This window comes from Ambystoma mexicanum, chromosome 5p (genome assembly GCF_040938575.1).
Source record: "Ambystoma mexicanum isolate Mex_15411 chromosome 5p, UKY_AmexF1_1, whole genome shotgun sequence".
Classification (NCBI taxonomy): Eukaryota; Metazoa; Chordata; class Amphibia; order Caudata; family Ambystomatidae; genus Ambystoma; species Ambystoma mexicanum.
This window is the reverse complement of record NC_090930.1, coordinates 299,567,476-299,589,521: the sequence shown is the minus strand read 5'-3', so window position 1 is coordinate 299,589,521 and position 22,046 is coordinate 299,567,476. Positions and strand designations below refer to the sequence as shown.

Sequence of the window (22,046 nt, the reverse complement as noted above, 5' to 3'; positions counted from 1 at the left end):
ATATGTTTTGGGTCCACATAGGTCATAGATGAGTTCAATCTCGGACGCCACCTAATGATATTGTTTCTGATCTGGTCCCTGCTTTCCCTTCATATCTACGCCAAAGGCAAGAACAAACACTTAAAAGGAAGAGGCTTTATCAAATGTTCCTGCCACTTTTAAGGAACCCCCGACACTTTCAATTGTGTAGCACACTCAACATTGCATCTCTGCCCTCCACACAAACGGGAGAGCTAGGGCAAGGGAAAAGAGCACACATGTAGGTTTTGCCGTAAGTGCCACCACTACTGGAATCCACCCTGGAAGATACAGGAGCCCTTCTCAATAAAACTCTCTAGTGATTTTGTATTAAGAGATGCAGTGCCAGTGGGAGTGCCAGGTATGTTCTAATGTCAAAGAATGCATCCTGGGTGTGAACATGTGAAAAATCCAGGAAGCAGACTGTAGTGCTCAATTTTTAAAAAGCCAAACAGGTAGTGTGTGTGTGTTATCACTCGAGACACTAACCTATTCAGATCGAGCAATTTCCATTTCTCTCCTTGGCTCTTTTGATCACACCTTTCAACGTATTGAGATACCAACATAGAGAAGACACACAGCAACTGGAGAAAACTCCCATATTACCCAAACAAGCAGTATTATCCAAGAAAAGGTTAGCACCCGCCCTTAATTTAGTTCATAAGAGCCACTGTTAAGTCAAAGTGACCAGGGGCGTAGGTTCCTTGTTCCTATCATTGGGAACCCTTGAACTCAAGGAAGGATAATGGCTATCATTCATTGCCTAGAGCACAAGTACAGGTAGAAAGTACTGTAAACATCTTAGTGGATACAACCAACAATCTTTTCAAATTACATGACATGTCATTTTGATGCAGCCTCAAACGACCTAGAAGTAGAAGAAGCAGACATTTCAAATCAAAAACCTTAACCATTCAAAATTAACGAAACAGACAGACAGATGTCAAAAGCTTGGTGCTAAAATATGACAGACCAGACTGGTTAAGCCTACAGAATGATCAGTATGCCGGAACTCTTAATATCAGAGAGATGTGGGGCACCTTAAACCCTTGAAGGTCTTTACACTTACTTCATGAATATTTTCAATAATTAAAAGATTTTCAGGGAGATGTAGAGCCTTTGTCTGGAGAGTGCTGGATAGCATGATTAATTATGATGGGAACGTTACTAGTCACTTCTAAGAATACTCTCTCCTGTAACCAGCCTTTAGTTGATGTACCTTCTATTTCTTACTCTCTCCATTACGTTGAAGTTCACTCTCTACAGTTGAATGCCATCACTGCCCCGACACCTCACACGCTTTAATTCCTTTTCTTTTTCATGTTATTTTGTATTGTATTAAGAGCCATCTCACAATCCGGCAACAATAAGAAATACACTGTATCTAGTGCAGACCAGATGTTCTGTGTAGCTGAAATCTGACCTGCACATACCCTTTATCAAAGAAGTGCTCCCATAAGGTTCTAGCATTAAAGCCTAGATACAGCCTGAAAACACTGCACATTCAAATGTTTTTAAGATGGCTTTTGGAACATGGAGACACTGAAGAACTGTTGAAGGTTCCCCCGAAAACAGAACTTCCAGAAGGGTAGATTATCATTCTAGTCACCCTATCCAGAAGGGTAGTGTGAGACAGGCATGGTGACATGAGAGACACAGACTCAAAGTAAGATTCCAAAACCTTTATATAAAGTTTCAGGATTGGTGCAATACCCAACTAGACCTAGTTTGAAAGGGATGTTTCCCTGAAATGATGCTTCTAAGGGCCATCTGTGTCTGAAAGTCCAAATAAAAAGTCTGTCTGTGTCTAAACCAATGGTTACCATCACTCTATACAAAAATGTGTTAGGGGATCTTTTGTCAAAAAGGAAAATTATAGGTTCAACAGGAAATAAGGAAACCAGGGCTGGTTTCCGGTGTTTTCTTTGCCAGGCGTGGATTGAAGTTTGGCAAAATGAGTTCAATCAAATAGGGCTGCTTGCAAGGCCTTCGCCTAAGGATCCTTGCAATTACCTCCAATACCTTCAGTGTCTTTAAGTTCCTTGGGGTTCCCTCCCACAAACCTCAGTCCCTTCATTACTATAAAACAGACCAGTAAGTTTCCAACTTAGCTGGGCTTCTTAGGGTTCCCTTCCCCAAGCTCAGGCCCCTTCCAGCTTTCAAACACAAAGTCAGTTTTTATCGGGATGTACTTTGATTTCTTAAGTAGGCTTCACAGGATTCCTTTCCCCAAGGACAAGACTCTTCCAACTTTAAACACAAAACAAAATATAACACAGTTCCTCTTTAGGTTTTTCATGGTGCCCTTCCCCAGGTTTAGGCCCATCTAATTCCAAACACAAAGGTCACTTGATCAGGATGTGCCCTTTTCTTATTCATAGCTTTTCTCACACATAATTGCTCATGTAACAGAATCAGCGGCTTTCGAAAGTGCCAGGCTCAATGCTTTTCCTCAACAAGACCGCTGGCTCTCTGCCCCTCTCTGTGTTTCTTATGGGCCATTTATCCTCAGGTCTTCCTTTGTGCAGACTTTTATTGTCTTTTACTGCTTTCACTTTGGGGTGCACACTTGCACTGTTCCTTTTTACTCTGTACTCTTTCTGTGCGTCTTGCACCTTCCTGTGTTTGTGGGCTTCTTCTGCCCTTTGATACTGTCACTTTCCTTCTCCATGCTCACTTGCACCTTTTGTTTCTTCTCTGTGCTCAGTCACACCCTAATAATGTCAGTTTCTTTCTCTGTGCTCACTCGTACCTTTCTCTTACTTTAGGGCCACTTGCCGTCTCTTGACCTTCTTGTGCCTCCTCACACTATTCTTTTCACTTTGCTTTTGTTCGCTTTTAACTTTGCATTGGGCTGCTTACCCTTTCTTTTAAATCTGTTTTCTTTCTGTCCTCTTATTCCTGCGCCTCTCTCGTGCTCCATTTACTTGCTTTCTTTTTACTTTCTGCTTCTTTCCATTTTCCCAATCTCGCCTTTCTTTTCCTTTTACTGTTCCAGCCACACGCACGCTCCTGAGTTTCTATCGGTCATGCGAAACTCACTGGGTTGCATAGCGCTGGCCAACGGTCTCTCTGGAATGCTTTGGGTCTAGGTCAGGGTCTCACCACCTGCCCCTCAGACTCCTTTGGGCCTGGCACACTGCCCAAGAGAATGAGCACTCACACAAACTCTGCAAGCAGGGTTACATCTTTCATGCTCCGGCTCGCAGGAGACACAGTTTCCCAGACACGCTGCAGCCTTTCTCACACACCGGGCCAGCGTTTCAGCACACCGTTCTCCTCCAGATCCTCTATCCTGTAGCTCGCAGCTTCGTGGCTTCTCTGGTCCAAAATGCTTCTTCAGCTTGCTCATCCTCCTGTGTTAAACCACACCTTTTATAGTGAAAAGACCAGTCAAGTGAGAGACAGGTGTAAATGGTAACTATTAATTGCCTGACCCTGTCTGACTATTAGTGGGATACTCAAGTTCTTTCTAGAGTAGGTTGCCCTTACTTTTCCCAGTCATATGGGTAATCTGTACTGATTTTAGCTGCCTCTTCCTCATCTCAGTATTTGTTAGAAATGGAGGATGGGGAGATGGAGAGAGATTGAAGATGCCTGTGAGAAACCTGAAGGTGGCTCACCCGCTAGTCCACTAGGATCTGTCATCAAAGGGGCAAGGACACGTCCATCGCTTTTGGATCCAGTTCCTGGGGGTGGACCAGTGTGGAAGGATCACCTGGATGAGGGGTCTTCGAGGAGTGGAAGTTGGACACCGGACGGCGAGACGTGGTATCCCCTTCCCTGTGACATCTTTTCCCCATCCTACCAGGTAGGATACTTAGGAACGCAACCCCACCCCCTTTTCCAACACGAACACTTTCTCACTGACAGCTCACTGTGAAAGAAAATGTACTAACACCCAAGCCGTTTACCTGACATTTCCCAATACAAGGGTCAGACAGTTACTGATCATTACACACACATACACCTGACTTCCATCACACTTCCCCACATGGATAAAAGGCGGAGCAGGAAAGCACAATCTGAGCAAGGTAAAGCACACAAGGAAGCAGCAGTTCCAAGATGGCAGTTAAATACAAGGAGAAAGACGTCAAGACCAAAGAGGGTTGCAAGAAGGGAAGTGCCCTTGACCTTTTCTGCGATAAAACGGTACTTTCATGAGCCTTCGAGACTAAGAAACATAAGACCTGGAATCAAAGCTGAAGAAACCTGCATTGTGTGTCGAAGGTACCCAGGGCTCTCACGCGTCCATAGGCAAGGCGAGGAGGATGTTTTGCTGCTGTGGTACTGTCCTTGGCTCCTACAACAAAGCAGCACCAGTAAAGTCAGCACAGCCGGTGAGTTGGGGAGACCGATACCAGACCGGTCTGTGTTAAAGCCAAGGTTGCAAGCAGCAACATTGTATATAGAAAACTGAAGAGAACAGTGTGTGAAGATTATGTGACAAATAACGCAAATATAATTAAACAGCAGATGAGTGACTGAACTTGAACTCAAGACAGATACCGTAAACAGAGTGGTCCGGCACCACATAGGTGGTCATTCGAAGGTCTCTGTCAGGTATCCAACTGAAAGGAGGCAAATGTAAAAAGGAATTGTGAAATCGAAGTGGTCCTGCAATGGATAAAGCCAAACCCCATGCACACTCGAAAGTCTTCCATAGTAGATGTTAACTGAAATTTGTCCGAACCAGGGTGAGAGAGACTAATCGTATTAAGTAGGGGATCTGAGCCCGGCTGATGGGGATACGGGGTGAACTGTGATTCACTTGAGAAAGAATATTCTATGAACATTGTGAAAGAGGATCTGAGCCCAGCTGAGGGAGACCCGGGGTGAATAGTGAATCACTTGAATTGAGTACTTGTAAGAAGAAAGGAACTTTGTTTTGTCGTATCAGGCCCTCTGCATGAAGAGACTTTGATAGGCAAAGAGACTCGGGCACATAAGGCCCTGATGCTAATGATTTAACTGTATCCTCGTGCTAAACAAGTCAGATTGTGCTACGCTCAAGTGAACCGCCTTGTCCCGTGCTGAAAACGTGGGGAAGGAAGGACAACGGCCTGAACATTCTGACATCATTTTATGAACACTTATATCTTTTTCATAAACACTACCCCCCACTATTTGTATTTAGAGTCAAGGATTGGCAATAGGTTTTTTAATATGGGCCGTTTATTTTGATGAAGACACCACTAAGAGTGCGTTATTATTTGATGGTCAAGCTTGCTCCCATCTGTAGATTTAGGATTAGATCAGCGTTTATCATATCCTTGTTGAAGTTTAATAAACACACTTGAACTGTGGTTACTTGTGTCTGTCTTACTGTTGATACCATGCCTTCCTTACATACCCCATGAAGGCTGAGGGAGAGTAAGATGGAGTGTTGTTGGGAATGCAGAAATACCATGTCTCGCCCTTCGGCTTCCTCCTCCCAATCCATCGTAACCCTCCACTCAGGTGATCCTTCCCCTCACTTGTCCAGCCCCGGTTTTGAGACCTAAAAGTGATGGCCCTTCCCTGGCCACCTGAATGGAAGATCCCAAGGGGGTGCTTGGGAGAACACCGTCCCGTTTCTCAGAGTAGATCATCTCTGTCTATACCAATCAGTACTGAAGTTCCGCTGGCCAAATCTGATGACAATGTATCTTCCTAGCCATAGATTAGTGAAGTTGAAAGTAAAGCTTTCAATGGCCATTTGAATCCACCAGGGTTGCAAGACGACTGGTCCCCTCCACTATATTTATTTAGCTTCTAAAGAGCTTTACACCAAAAGGGCTTTACAATATTTAATTAGATGGTACAAAATAATGCAATGAAGAAGATACGCATAGGCAAAGAAAAGATAGAGCAAGAAATGCATGAGAAAAACCTTGTAGGAAGAAATTACATGATGAGCCAATAAACAGATGGGATGAAGACCCAGCAATAATATGTACATGCAGGACAAAGTAAAGCAACCTCCTTGTGCATTAATTGTTGTTTAAATGTCAGAGAACATAAATAAATATTTATCTTCTGTGCTTATTAGGAAAGTGAAATTTGGTTATTGCACTTGTGCTTTGTGGAAGTTTTCTAGATTGTGGAAAAATGCAAAACTATTTCGGGAGAGCGACTAACATGAAGCTAGAGTTCAACTTGCAGTTTGCAAATACAATAATGAAACCATAATAGTTACCTTGAATAACTCATAAAGTTCTTCTACATCAACAGATTTTAATTTAACATCTTGTGATACAACTCGAAGCTGAAAAGGAAAACATAACATTAGTAACAAACATAATAGCTGATGTGTATTATAGGAGAATAGTTTGAGAACACCAAAAAAACCTGCAGTGAATCCTGTTATTAAGCGGATTCCATAAGAGGGATGAGAAGTGAAGGATTAAGATAAAGCTTTGCTTAGATTGTCTAGGAATTATTGAAATTAAAGGGTTCTGAAAAGCCCAAGACTATGCAGAAGTATTAGAAGCGTATGATAACATCTTGGGAAAGGATTTGCTTGAAAGGTGAATAAGCGAGTGCTAATACATAAAGTTGTGCAAACATACAAATCTAGTTGGAATATTAAACATGCTTTAATACCAAGATCAATTCAATACACACGCAATTAGAATATTCTTCTCCTTAGAAAATGCCAATTTTGTTCAAACAATAAAACCCAAACAACTCAACATCTACGTAAAATCTAAAATCAAAAATATATGATGCAAAATGAAAAATAAAAAACAAAGAGCAGGTATAGCCATTGAGCAAATACTTTAGATGGCAATTCGATGCTTCTTTAAAAGGAATCTTCTTCAAGCCGAAACTCACTGAAGATCTACGAGAAACCAAAGCTGTGCAACAGGCTGCACGTACATTACAGATATGCAGATACCTGGTCTGGGGAGCAAGCTTGGACGAGCCAATTGTCCAAGTAGGGGAAAAATCTATGCTTTTCCCTCCTGAGGCGAGCCGCAACCACCGGCAGCAGTTAGTGAAGACAGTGGCTGCCAAAGACAGTCTGAATGACAGGAGATTGAATTGATAGTGACAAGAACCTATCACAAATCTCAGATATTTCTGTTGCTTGAGATGAATCGGCACCCGACAGTGGGCATCCTGAAGTTCTGGGGACACCAAGCAGTCCTACACGACAAGAGCTCGGAGGCTATGGTACACAGTCACACAAACACCATCTTGACTATGTCCTTGCACAGGGTTACACAAGCCTCTATCCTCCTTTGGAACCAGAAAATAAATGGAATACCAGCCCCAGTCTTGTTAAAAGCATGGAAGCTATTCTACTGTGCCTTCGCCAGAAGTTGATGACCTTCTTCCAACAGCTGAGGTTCCGGAGTGAAATAGGGGCTGGAAGGAGGATGTCTGGAGAGCGTTGAGCAAACGGGACGGAATGGCACTGGTGTACGACCTCCACGACCTGAGCGTCAGATGTAGTGCGACAACTCCTCGCTGAACAGGGAAATCGACCCCCGGCCCCACTACTGGGGAGTGGTGAAGGAAGGTCTTTCACAGACGCTTTGCAACTAGGGCATGCGGAGGGCACTGTTGAGGCAGAGAACTCTTGGAACTCTGTGGCCTCTTTTCCCCTTAGTGGGGGCACAACTGCTGCCTGCCAAAGGGTGCCGCTCCCACGATGGGCATAAGAGCTGAAGGTTGCTGTAACGCTAGTCTCAAGGACTTAGCAGTGGTCTTGGGGGACTGGTACCTCTGGAGTGAGTCATCAGACATGCTCCTGAAAAGGTGATGCCAGTTAAAAGGAGCTTTGCTAGAGCATCCCAGGCAAACCCTGAGGTTTTAATTCAGGAATGTCTCCTCGTCGCAGTTCCAGTGGTCTTGTCTCTGCCACAACAGAGCCATGTGGAGACCAGACTGCAGCATCGATCCAGATGCCTCCATACCATCCTGAACAAGGGCACAAAAACCCTCTCTCCTACCCCCAGGCGGCAGATTCTTGGCAGCCCCCGTGATTATCGACCAGAGGCCAAAAGAAAATTTGACCGGAAGCATTTACCGACCTACCCGAGGTGAAACCCTTCTATCTCCAGGCATCCGATCTCTTGCTCTCCCAGTCAGGGGTCAAGGAGAGCAACATGAATGCCTTGATGTTAATCATCACGGCCTGAACCACCAAACTCATGGGAGAGGCATGAGTGTACAGGAAAGCAGAATCAAAATGCACTGGATGGTGCCAGGTCTCAGGCTGGCTTTGGACCAATCCCTTGTAAATGCAAAATGTCACAAGGGATTGGTCCAAAGCAAGCCTGCTGTAAGGGGTCCAATCCCAATTGTTTTAACAAATGCCCTTTCCCTTACGACATCACACCTAGAGTACCTTTCCTGCAGGAAGTGGAGTAGACAGGGCAAAGGGAAGAGATCCCTAATAGAAATCAAGATGTGGGAGTCTTTCCCATGCCTGCCTTCCCCTTCTATAGCCACTCGAGCTCTGACCCTCCCAATGCCTGCTGACATCAAAGGGACTACAGTGGTCAGCACCCTGGTGTGATGGAGGCTTTTATTATGCCACTGTCTGCCTTTGAAGCAAAGTTCTTGGAGGATCTCCTGGAGCGAGCTCCTGTGCCCTGAGAAGAGGTGGAGTCTAGCAGAGTCTGTTGAGAGAGCGACACGAGTGGAGTACGTGCGGAGCTGCTGAAGGATGTTTTCACTTTCTATTGGACTGTTGGGCGGAGACTCTGCTAAAGCTGACTCGCACCGCGGAGCGGTCGCGGAGTCTAGCAGAGTCCGTTGAGGGAGTGAAGGTGTGGACGCGGAGACCTTTTCCCTCCTCCTTCCCTCTTTGCCCTGGTTCTGCCATCATCATGATTGGAGGCATCCGTGATGCACGAGATGCTTAAACGTCCTCGCTGAAGACGAGAGCGCAACGGAAACGTGAGTCACCGGTGGAACAAATCAAAGTAGAACTGCTGCCATGTCGATCACAAGTAAGTCAGTACCTTTCATGTTCAATTGATGCGTGGGCAATCGATGAAATAACCAAGGCTGTAACTAATGCATGCAACAGCACTCAATTTGCCCTAAGTGAACAAAGTGCTCAAAGTGAGCCTACAATTGTGACACATAAGAGGGTGGAAGTGGAGACTGCAGTCACATGCCCTCAGCATTTGCCATGCTCCCGTACTCGCGACAATAATTATTGCAAACAGTGCATGGTCCAAATGTGGAGACAAAAGTTTCATAACTCCTTCCAATGTGGGGGAACTGTTGCACAAAAGTAGCAGTAACAGCAACAAGACGCAGTCAGAGTGTTGTGAAGGCGGGAGCCCCTAGGGATGAAATGTAACAAACTCAAGATCAGCCCCTGACTCAAGTTCAGCCTCTGTAAGAGAACAGGGCAAAAGGTCACACGGGTAAATACATCAATTATTCAAAGAAATGTGGAGAGGGAAGAGGCTCAGTCAGATAACCAATTATAACATCATATTTTAATATTTATCAAAATCATCATAATATAATAAAAAAGTTTTTTTTGCATTCACACAGTAACATCCTAAAGTACATTTAAATGTATATCAACATAGAAAAAATATCAAAAAGTGTAAAAAAATATATCTCAAAGCAACCTATCAATTACTGATGGATGTATTTCATATCCATCTATATTTCATAAGCAGTGTATATTAGTCAATATGAAGGTGCTATAAAAAAAGTGCTAAGTGCCTTTTTACTACAAGTACAGGATTACAAGGAATCTTCAAAGTTGTAGTTTCAATGACAAAGTATATCTAGTTCGATCATAGGAAATGATGGTCGCCTAAATCAGGGCACACTATCGTTGGAAGACCACTGGTATTAATATTGGCATACAATTTGTAGTTAAACCAATGGGTCCCATGACTGCACCGATGTGGTACTTCAAACTTGAGTGTAGATCTAAATTTGTATAAGAGCATCAGCCCAAATAAACAAAACAATGAAAGGAAAAACAAAAAAACATCCATTAAAAACAAAACACAAAACTGACTGTGCCTCAAAAACACTCCACACCTAATTAGAATTCAATTTAATGGACTTAATAATAACAGGCAAAGCATGTTCACCTTAATTGATCCATAAAGAGCGTAGAGAACAATTTATTTATTCACGCAGCCCGTTAGATAAACAGATGGTAATAATTTTGCATCTGTGGAGACAAAAGAAGATGTGGGATATACCTATTATCCCAGATTCTGGGCGTATTACACCGGGAGACTGGCCCAAGGACGTGCAAGGGGCTGCATATCTGAAAACACACCAACCTCCACATTGTGCGGATACAGAGCATGTGCACAAATTGATCACTGGACCATGCTTGCATCTAGCATTCAAAAGCTTGCTATAGAGAGAGGCATCTCGGTGCAGCAATGGTATACTTCAATGGGTTGGAGTGTAGAAGTAGGCCGACTGGTAAAGGCCTGAAACGAAGAAAAAAATATTATCTAAATTAGCCTTGCTAGATTATAGAAGTACTGGGATAGAACATTACAAATTATTAAAGCTGACCAATGTCAGCTATCTAGTCTGTTTTAAGGTACACCAACTGCCAAAAAAATGGCATGTCATATAAATGAATGTCGAAATGGAACTCTTAATGATGTCAAATAAGAGGGAACCCCCAACTTACAATGGGCACAATAGTGCCCAATACTATACTTAATAAATGGATCAAACAGGAACATGGCGCATATAAATATGACAAACCACTGGATGGGCCAACAGAGGTGTATCTCACATGAAAAACAAATACTACTGCTCTAGTTGAAAACGTAATGCAGCAAAAGGAAATACTATCAAAGGTTAGCGCCTAGCGAAGCATGAATACTACTGCTGTAGTAGAAAACATAATGCAGCAAAAAGGAAATGCTTACAAATGCTAGCGCCTAGTGAAGCTATAAAATAAATAGACATATAGCTATCACAGATCCAAATAATACTACAGTTACGGGCTGGGGAAGCTGCCGCATGTGCTCACCGTTTTCAGACTCCAATGCGATGTTTACAAGAGTTCCGCATGAAAAAGGAGCTTGCAAGCATCCAAAACGGGACCCGCTAGCTGAAACTCATTTGTGTGTTGCGTTTGTGCTCAAACTAACGCTGTTATGCCAATGCAGCCTCGTAAACACGAGCAAATAAAGAGAGAAATAGGACTTGGCACTGACGCCAAAATACAATGAAAATAAAGAGAGGACTAACAGGTGTCGAAGACACCATGAATATTTGTCTACATAAATGAGAGCCCACTGGAAAGACAGAGCGCTAAATGATAAAAACCAGAGGATAAACTGGAAAAATAAAATAATGAAAAGAAACCGAGCGTACCAATGGTAATAAAAAAATATATCCTGAAGTGAGGAAAAAAAAGGATAATAGTTATACAATAATTATACATGGTAGCAATAATCGAGCTAAATAATAACAAGAGGAAGAAAATGAAAAAAGCCAATTATAAATTGCTGAGAATAAGAATAAGTTAAATATAGAACCAACAGGATGGGTACCTAGTCTAGCTGACCATGGCTGAAGAATGAGGGGCTCATGCAACACAATGGAGCCACTCTTCCTGACGATTAATGCCCAAGTCATAGCTATTAGTGTTCTACACCCACCATTGTTCCCATTGGGCCAATCTGGATGCTGTGTTAGAATCGACCCTTGATACTTTCTTTAAAACCCACCATTTCAAATCATTACAATTGTGGTTCTTTTCCACGAAGTGGGTTACCAAAGAAGCTGTAATAGTCTTGGTCCGTATTTTGGAGTTGTGCTTGCCAATCCTCAACTTAATGGGCCTAGATGTTTTCCCGATATATGTTTTGGCGCAGGGGAAAAATATCACATAAATAACATTTTTAGTGTAACACGTGGTATGCTGTTTGAGATGCCAAACTTTTCAATTGATCGTAACAAATGTGCAAGCAGTGGTATACGCACATTGGTTACAAAAGCCACACGGAAAGTGGCCAATGATGGCTTTAGCACCCCATAGGCTTATAAGTACATTTTGTTTGGCGACAGGCACTGCTCTGTCAGCTTTAGTGAGCCAATTTTTCAAGTTCTTACCTTTTTTCACGGCATATAGCGGGCATGGTAAATCAGGAATGGTCATTTGAAGAAGATGCCAATGTTTTGCAATAATCTTCTTAATTTTATGATGTTGAGTATTAGCGCAGACTATCCGCTCCTTTGTGATATTTTCACGAGTGGGCTTGGTCAAAAGAATGTCTCCATGCTGAAACTTGGCCCTGTGGGATGTATTGACCCACTTTTGCTCTGCTATGCGGCATCACTGTATTATGATGGTGCCAGAAATAGCAAAATGGACGCAAAACCCTTGTGCGCGCCAAAACCCCAGAAAATCGTGCTTTGCAAACACACAAAAAGATGGCTGCCCAATCTGCCACGCATGTTGTCAGTGGTGGAACAGAGCTCTCACTCCTGAAATGTGTCACTGGGCTCCACAACAATTAAAAATGGAGTACAGAAGGAAAAAAGCAGTCCTCTGCTAAATGAAACCCCAAATCTTGCATTAAATCCCTTTTTTCTTTGTTGCTGAAACTTCAGAATGACGGTACAGAACACCTTTAAAAGAAAATTCTTGCTGGGTACTACCATTCACTTAGTTTAAGAAATCATTGTGAACTTACAAGGTCCTGAAAAGCTGAGAGCATAAACAGATTTCCACAGCAAAAGTGACCCAATCACCTGCCAAAGGGGCGAGCTTAGGCTAAACCAGCCCACACACCCCCTTTATCATAGCATAAATAGAGATGGCTCACCACTCAAAAAAAGGACAGATTCACTCTTAATCCTGATGCTGGCGGAGCACCCTGCTGCTGAACTCTACATCTTCCTTGCTCCAGACTCCAGAAACTTGGCAAAGCACAAATCCATTGCATAGCTGAACCATTTTCAGCTAGGCCTCAAATTCCAGAACCAGAACCCCACAAACCTAAGGGGAAGCATCAAAATACAGCCAGGCTGTGCTGTACTGCTTGCCTGCTGAAATAATTATCATCAGAACCAAGAAGGGCAGATCCAATCCAGTCCTGTGCCGTGCTGTGACCAGAGTGCATTGCAGATCCAGTCCAGTCCTGTGCCGTGCTGTAACCAGAGCGCTTTGCTGATTGAAGTTCCAATCAGATGTGCCCAGCTGTCTGTCCTACAACCAGATCCAATTCCCTGACCAGAATCTTGCCGGACCAGAACCCTGACAGTTCTGTTTAAAAACATATCTAGTGAGTATCTATAGCTAGAACTGTGTCACTAGCATATGTACCTTGCTTAGTTAATCCCCATCTTGAACCCATCCTATCTTGTATTTAGAACCTGTATTCCCTCTATTCAATCCCTCCTTCCTTCCTCCTTTACTAGCATTGCTAAAACTATCTTTGTGCTGATCTTTTCTCATCTGAAGAAGGCAAGTTTCCTCCGCAGACAGTCATTCTGATCAAGTGACTGTGTTCCTGTGTGGTATTCATTTTGTTCATAGTCATCCTCTAGTGTAAGACACCTTTTTGTCAGTTTAAAAGTGCATTCCTGTTTTCCATTCTTGCCCCTATCTCGAAAAAACAACCTCTACTAAAACGTCTATAACTCCCTCCATTTTTGTGCTAGAAACAACTTCTTGTAGCTAACATCCACAGCTTTAAATCGCATCTAAACCCGCATTCCAAATCAATACGGTTCTCCCGTTATCGTGATTATCGCGCAGTGAAAAGTTTGCAGCGGGTTTTCGTTTGGGAAATTCTTACACGTGTAAAACAGCTTTTGATTGCTTCTAACTTGAATTTTAAGATTTCAAATTGTTTCTTGGTATTAAATCATTGCTTGTGTTGGTGTGCAACTATCCAAAGTGGCTCCCATAAGAATTTATAACAATTTCAGCAATTTTGAACATATTTAGTGTTTTTACCCAGCCCATTTTAAAGATAACTTTAAAAGCCATTCTGACAGCTTGACAGTCAATTCCGTTTTCTCTTGTGTTTGAAAGGGGGAAAGTGGGATTGATATTCTGCTTGAATTCTGCCATTCCTGAATACCTGCTCTCTCCTCCTATCTCATTACATTGCCTATTGACGGTTGAGGGGTGCGCAGGGGGAACCTTTAACCACAGTGCTATCTGATCGAAACACACACAAGTATTATTTCTGCGCTGAATTGTTTTGCTCACTATTAGTCCTTGTGTATTAAAGAGATTATTCAGTGTACATCATCCCATTGGTGATTATTGTGTACCCATTAAAACATAGTGTGATTAAATTGTAAATACATAAATAAATATTTTAACTTTGCAAAGTTAAATGAGTTAAATATTGTAACTTTGCGTGATATGAGTGGTATATTGTTCAGAATAAAGAACATTTATTCTGAACGATATACCACTCATATCACGAACATTTAGACAAAAATATATAAGGATTTCAGTTGTGCACTACATGCTAGGCGTTGACTTGGGTGAGTGCCGGATTTAAATCACTTACAGCCCTTTTGCGGGATTGTCTAAGCAAATGGGAGGGATATCCTCGTCCCTGAAGTCTATCTTAGATGATGTCTGCCTGAGTCGTGTAATCTTCAACCCTGGAACAATTGCGCCTACCTCTGAGGAACTGACCGTAAGGGTGTCTGGTCCTGTATTCTACTGTCCGCGGAAGCTGCTGAGTCCCACAGTCTCCCAAGAAAGTGTGAGCAACAACTGATCTAATTATACAGCTGAAGTTCCAACCCTCCTAAGGGAAAGGGGAAGTGGAGAAAACAATTGACACAGATCTCATCTTCAGACTGGCATCAATCTGTAAAGAAATAAATTTATAATTGTTACTTAATTCTGCTGTCATTCTCTATACTTTCTCACTGTTACCTCTCATACCTGTGTTCCCTCTGCTTATGCTTAGAGGGTCTTAAGGTTGCATTTCTACTTACTTCTGAGTCATTAATTCGCGAAAAATTGCTTTATGAGTTTAGCTGTCTCTTCCATTTGAATAGCTTCCATAAAGAAAGTTCTGGATCGAATTGAAGACAACTTGGAAAGAAACCTCAAACAGTTCTTTGTAAAGTCTTCTTCTAAATACCAATAACTTCAAAAACTCTTGCTTTCAAAAGATTTTCTTCTTTCAATTAAAACCTTTGTTGCTCTTGAACTCCTGGTAATTGCAATGTTTTTTTTATACCTGTTTAAACTTTTAAGTTTTATTCAGAAAGTATTAATAAAACACATTAAATCTCATTGACACGTGTACCTGACTTAAATGTTGCAGACAATCTAACGCTAATGCACCACTGGAAACACTTTCCGGCTTCCAAAAACAAGTTACCATACATTTGCGTAAGATTAAACACTATAACTCGACCTGTCAGTTGAATAATTCAAAATGTGCATGCGTTTGCCTGGTTTCTTAAGACAACCTACTATAACGCAAGCGCGGTACGGTATAACTTCCTCAAAGGATTTCCTATTTCGCGCACGCACGTTAAATCCTACGGCCTGTCAATTGAATCTGCATTGAGAGCGCATGCACCTCCTGCCTGACCCTTCAAGACAAAACTTTAATGCGCATGTGTACAACGGACCAACTAACTACGTAGTTTTTTTCTTTCACGAGAACACGCATACACTTTCAAATCCCGGGAATCAGAATTCTTACCCCAAACTGCTCAACTCCAAAACCCTACCAAACTCAAATGTACATTTAAAAAAAATAACTTTTAAAACTTCTTTAACTAAGCTAACGCTGAGCTGAAATGACCAGGTGAAATCAGACAAACATTTATGCTCATACATTCAGCTTTCAGTTCAGAGTTACGTTATTTTATCTTAAGCATTTGTTTCACAAGTCTTTGACTTCTGCACTATAACCTTTGCTAACCTTTCTAATTACCCAAACTAAAAAGTCATTTAAAGCAAGAAGTTTGCAAAGAAAACTGAAGCAGTTAATTCCTTTTGCTAAAATGGCTCACTCATTATAATCCAAAGAAACAAAACAATCCCATCAAGTATTGCAGGTTGTCTTGTCCCACGCAGAATTTTGTCATGTTCTTCTCCTCTGAGATTCAGGGGAAAAAACTATTTTAACAGGGTATTCTTATTTCTATGGGGAACTCAAGGGAAACAGGACCTTTCTCAGAGAAACTGGACGATGAAAGGCAGTTTAGAATCCTGCCAAGTCCCCCTCTCCTCCATGTTTGCTTGGGTTGCTCTCACTCTGAATACAATAGTTAAGGTTGGAATAAACTTTTACAAGAAAACACACTCAACAATCCAAAAACTAATTTCCAACACTTTCACATACATCACAATGCCAGACCTAACAAAGGGATACTTTCCCGCAACGATTGGGGATGAAAACTGTCAAATTCAAAATAGTGTTACGGCCGGTTTCTTTTCAATATAGCTCCACTATAATGTACCCGCCTCCATCTTTGACGAAGAGGTCTAGAAATGGTAGAGAGGAATTGCTGGCCATCATGGTGAATTTGAGGATGGTATTCACAGTATTGACCCATGTAAGGTACATCTGTTGATCACCTTTTGATTTGTTCCATATAATGATATCATTAATATACTGCTTGTAGAGTTTGACTGCGGATCTGAAGAGGTCAGTATCTGACAGAATAAACCTCTTTTCAAAATTCCACATGTACAGGGTGGTGTAATTTGGGGCAAAAGCAGCCCCCATCGCCGTACCCTTGACCTCTAAGTAATAAGTGGACTTAAACCGAAAATAGTTCCTGGATAGAGCCATTGCCAATAAGGCTATTAACACTTCGCTAGGAACCTGATGAACCCCAGGTCTCAGATCAAGAAATTCTTTCATAACCTGCAAGGATTCAAGTTGGGGTATATTGGAATACAGTGACCATAAAGAAAAGGAATTGGGCACGACGGAACAACACTGTCAAGCCCCTTCTCCAAGAACGGCGAAGAATAATGGGAAAAGATCGTATAACATCAGCAATCGAGAAGGAGCTATAAAAAGTGAAAACAAATACTCTATGATGCACAAAATAATTTTAGAACGTGTGGACAGTAGTGATAACCTCATCCTGAACCGAAATAACGTAATGAAACTACTCTATTATGTCCCAGGCTTGAGATCAATTGTGTCTGACGACCTGAAGATCGTTGAGTTCTTTGAAGACCAAAACGACAAGGTGGCGTTACATATTCAATCAAAAATCATTGTGGACACTATTATGGAAGCACGTTCAGTGCTACTGTCTCTTGGATTTGAGGTCTATAAGGCAAGGGAAACAATCCCATACTCTACTAAGGATGAGGGTAAAGTTCCTCAGGCCCATAAAATACTGTTACAAACAAAGATGCTGGGGCAGTGCGACATCAATACCGATAAAAGGAACCTAAACTTGACGGACCAAAAGCTAACACATGTTCCGATCGAGTAGCAAAACACTCAACAGATGTAAATTGAAATAACGGACCAGCAAAACAGACAAGTTAAGTTCAGCACTGAAGACCCAAAATCTATGGTTTGTCCTAGAGATCAAATTAAAATAACCGTAGAGGGAGCAAAAACCAAGGAACAACCGAATAATGCTGGTGTCTGCACATCGAAAGAGCCAGTCAGTCAACATGAGTGGCAGTGGTTGGCTGAGTCTTTAAATACAAAACCCCGAAAGTAATGCCAGACTCCAGAGGCTGATTGTGAACTCCCCTTTGGATCCTGGAACATGAGGGGCTTTATCCATTTATTCTACACAAATTGGCTGGAAAGCCTGGGGATAGTATGCTTACAGGAGACTTGTTTATGTGAATGTCCGACAGTTGAAGGGTAAGAAGTCTCATTCAATCCGGCCATAAAAAAAGAAAAAGGCTGCCCCATGGTCGGTCTACCAACATTAATCAATAAAGAAACTGGCCTTAGGATCATTGAAACTAAAAATTGGAGTCATTTCATTCAGATTACAACCTTGGGGAAACTTAGTGCGAGTGGTAATGTCCATGAATCCCTGAAGGTTGTTAATCTATATTGGAACCATATAGGAGCTGGTAAAAGAGCCTTTCTAGACCAGGCAACTGCCATATTGGACGAAATCTACGAAGAGGCAAACCACACAAATATAATAGTGTGTGGTGATCTAAACATTGACTGATTCAATAATACACCAGGTCAGAGATCCAACTAACAAAAGAGTGGTGTTTAGAGATGGACCAAAGAAAGCTAGTCATGCTGAATGGAAATACACCACGTGAAATACCGGCAGCACCGACGTGGAGAAGATTTAACCAAAAATCCACGATTGATTATATGTCTGTGTCAGAAGGCATCCACACTCGAGTTAAAAGCATGAAGGTGGTACCCATGGTTCACAGTGACCACGACATGCTGCAAACAGAGATAATCACATATTGTGGATCAAGTCCCTCTGTATGGAATCACAAAGTTGTAGTTGAGTCTAACAGAGACAAAACTGAACAAACAAGCAGTGGCACAAATCTCTCATCAATACTGTATGGAGGGGGAGACGGTGGAATACCAACATCTCTTATCCCAGTTTGTAGAAAAGAAACGTGGATCAAGACACCGCAACTTTTTACCAAAGCATAACTTTGACCTAGAAATTTTAAAGAGAAAAAGGATGAGGCGTTGTGAAATCCGAAACGATCATCGCACGGATACACAAGTATTTGTACTTAAAAACCAAAAAAAAGCTGCCAAGCAAAAGTACAAAAACTGGCTGAAAGCCCACAACCGTCTGATGCAAAACGATGCAGAATTAATGCTGGACAAGCTGAGAAACAGAAATTCAGCTGAGTTTTGGTGACTGATCAATCATACGCAGGCACCTCAGTCTGCACTACAAGACAACTTGGTATCAGAGGCTGACTGGTTATCGCACTATACTTCTCCATATAGTAGGAGTGAAAAACAAAACAGCGCATCCATGACTGCACTTCCACGTTGGGACCTCACCTTTGCAAAGGACATTTTGAGTGTGATCAACAAAGCAAGTGCCTCGAGAGCTCCTGGCCCCGATGGGCTGACAAACTACGCAATTAAGCAAAACCCTGAAGTATGGGCCAAAATCTGCTTATTCGAAAGGATTAACTGTCAACGTTGTACACCTCAGTCCTGGAAAAGCACAGTAATTATACAGATCTTTAAAAAGGGCAATAGAGCTAACCCAAAAGATTATCGACCGATAGCTCTATCAGATGTATTAGGAAAAGTCTACGCAACACTGTTGCAATGAAAGCTGGTTGACTGGGCGATGAAAACCAATCACGTCGACATGAGACAAGCTGGCTTTGTAAAGAATGTCGGTTGCTCCCTGAACTTCCTAATTTTAAATCTGCTCAAAATGGAGGCTTTGAGAACCAAAACAAAGGTGTACCTTACGCTTATTGACTTTTCATATGCATTTGACAGTATTAACCGTGACAAACTTTGGGATACATTGAAGATCTGGGGTTGCCCCCCAAGTTTGTTAGCCGTGATCCGAGAACGTAATACGAACACAAACATCAGGATTCGTATAGATCAAAAAGGAACACTCTCCACGCAGATTAACACCTTCCGGCGCATGAAGCAAGATTGCCCATTGGCATCTGCAATATTTAGCCTCTTCGTTTCTGACATCGGAGAGGCTATAGATGGTGTCCACTCCTTTCCACCGAAAATTAACATGATTCATCTTAGCTGGTTATTGTACGCCGACGATTTAATCTTGCTGGATGTCACTCCAATCTGCCTGCAAAGAAAACTAGACGTAGTCGAATGGTACGTGGAAAACAACAGCCTACAAATAAATACAATAAAATGTGAGATCCTATTACTCCAAAACCTCAAAACAGTGAGTAAAATCAATGGCAAGAAGTTTGCATGGTCTTTGGGGCAGGAAACCTTGAAAACAGGCTCTAGTTCCATATATCTTGGGATCCAGATAAGCAGACGTTGGCCAGCAATCGCCAAAATCAAGTGTAGACCACTTGCCAGTCAAGCTTTCGCTTTAAACAGAAAGTACAGAACGGAAAGATTTCCTTAAGGCCTTTAATTAACTTTTACCAACAGAAAGTAGTACCGGCTCTTCTATATGGTGCGGAAAACGCTGTCGGATGTTCACAGAAGCTGTTCACATCAACAGCCTGTATACAATATGAACTATGTTTGATTTCCATTCATGCAAGGATAAGTTGGAATCTATGGTCACTCTTTCAAAAAACTATAGTTGAAGAGAAAATTCCTTTTGTTTCTGTATTTTAAAGGTTTATGAATAAAACCAACAAAATAAAATAAAAAAATAAATAAATAGAAGGTGTTGCCCTAACTGCAGGGGAATCAAAAGGGCAGTATCTGGCTTTTGTTCCAAATGCCTGTAGTGCAGACCGTCAGCCCAGACACCAACTCACATCAGTCCTGTCATAACTAGCCCTCCTCACAGAACTGACACTAGTGTGATATCACCCCGTAGTGGCTTTATAATGATGTGCTCTTGTCAGTCAAGATGCCACAACTAGGTATGGCTTATATTTAAAAATGTACATGCTACCAGAAAGGCTAAGGTATACAATGAATGCAATTTAGATGAGATGTGCAGAAGATTATAAAGCCAATTCTGCCTCCAGGAACTTTATGTCCGAGCAGCTGTCAGGGATGTACATGTGACCTTTCAACATGCTTTGTGCTACTAGGCAGCAGGGAGATTAATGGGACAGAAGACTGTCCCAGAAAAGGCACATGTGTGCATTATAGATTTGGCATTGTGCATTTATGAAAGCGATCTGGAAATCCCATCTTCCTTTAAGAAAGGAGAATCCAGAAGAATAAGGGGTTGGTCTCCTGACCTTCCATTTTTCCAAGAATGCAAAAATAGTGCGGAACTGGGGAAATTGGATCACCTATAGCCCTTTCCCCTAAAGAACAAAGCGACTAACAACCTTAGGGGAAGGGTATGTGACGAATCTAGCGAAGTCATCACTGGTTACCCGGAGAAAACCTCCCCTCATGAGTCCAGGAAAAGGCAAAAGCTACCCGACTCTGACCCTAGGGGTACCTATCTGAAGGAGGACCACATGAGGGGAGAAAACCCATGGGGGGAATAGGGTTGACTCGATAGAGAGAACATGGCAAAACAGTTATCCGTGAGAGCCTCATAGCTCATTCTGAGTCCTCAAACCTTCATGGCATGTTGTCAATCCAAACAAGAATATTTTATCAGGGTTAATAAGTAATGTTGCAAAAGGCCGTCAAAAAACCCTCTTGTTCCAAAGGAATATTCAACTGTTAGTGACATTGACTTTTTGTATTTTAAACAGAACACAGATGAGGAAGAGGAATGGAGTGGTGAGGATTACTAGAGCCAGCGAGCAACAGACACACTCTAGTTGTTTCGCGCCTTGAAACACTTGTGTATAGGCACGTTATAAATATCATATCATCATCATCATCATAGGTGTCGGGACATTCAAAAGGACCCAACAGCTTGGAAGAAGGAGAATCACTGCTCCAGACACGGGTCAGGTAAATCAAGAGAAGCAAACTGCAGAGGAGAGCAGGGAAGTGCCTAGAGACGCTGTCCAAGGAAGCTCAGAAGTCAGAGTTTCACCACAGAAGTGCAGTAAGCAGAGGAAGCTGCCGAAGATACTGCGGGAACCGGAGAATGATGAGACACCTGCCAGACCGAGGGCAGACTGCAGAAGGAATCGGAGAGTGTGAAGGTCCAGGAAGCAGCCGTGGAAGCCGGTGAACCCACAGAGAGGTTGGGACACTGGGGTGCTTTACTAGGTATACCATGCACCAATAAGGCAGAATTATATGAACAGGGGAAGCCAGAACAGGGAAGTGGGGTCCCTAAGACATTTGGCAAGAAAGCAAAAAGTGAATAAGAGAAGGTCTGAGACCCGGAGCTTTAATGGAAGAAATAATAACATTGAGAACAGTGTGGCTGAGAAAAGCAAAGGAAGATTGTATTGTAATCAAGCAAGTCCTGGCAGGAGAGTGTACCAGGCGCCGAGAACTGCAGGTCTGGGACCTGCACCCAATTGTGAGAAGGCTAGTCAATAGAGGCCTAGT

At 42.3% G+C, this 22,046-nt stretch overlaps 1 protein-coding gene across 2 annotated transcripts in view; it reads right to left on the bottom strand.

Annotated features, from left to right (window-relative positions):
- TBC1D8B (TBC1 domain family member 8B) overlaps positions 1–22,046 on the bottom strand; it is a 1,314,750-nt gene that overhangs the window by 194,621 nt on the left and 1,098,083 nt on the right. For both annotated transcript variants that reach the window (XM_069612733.1, XM_069612732.1), the window contains exon 15: positions 6,197–6,265. In XM_069612733.1, coding sequence (XP_069468834.1) covers positions 6,197–6,265 — 69 coding nt within the window. The remainder of the gene's footprint in view (positions 1–6,196; positions 6,266–22,046) is intronic.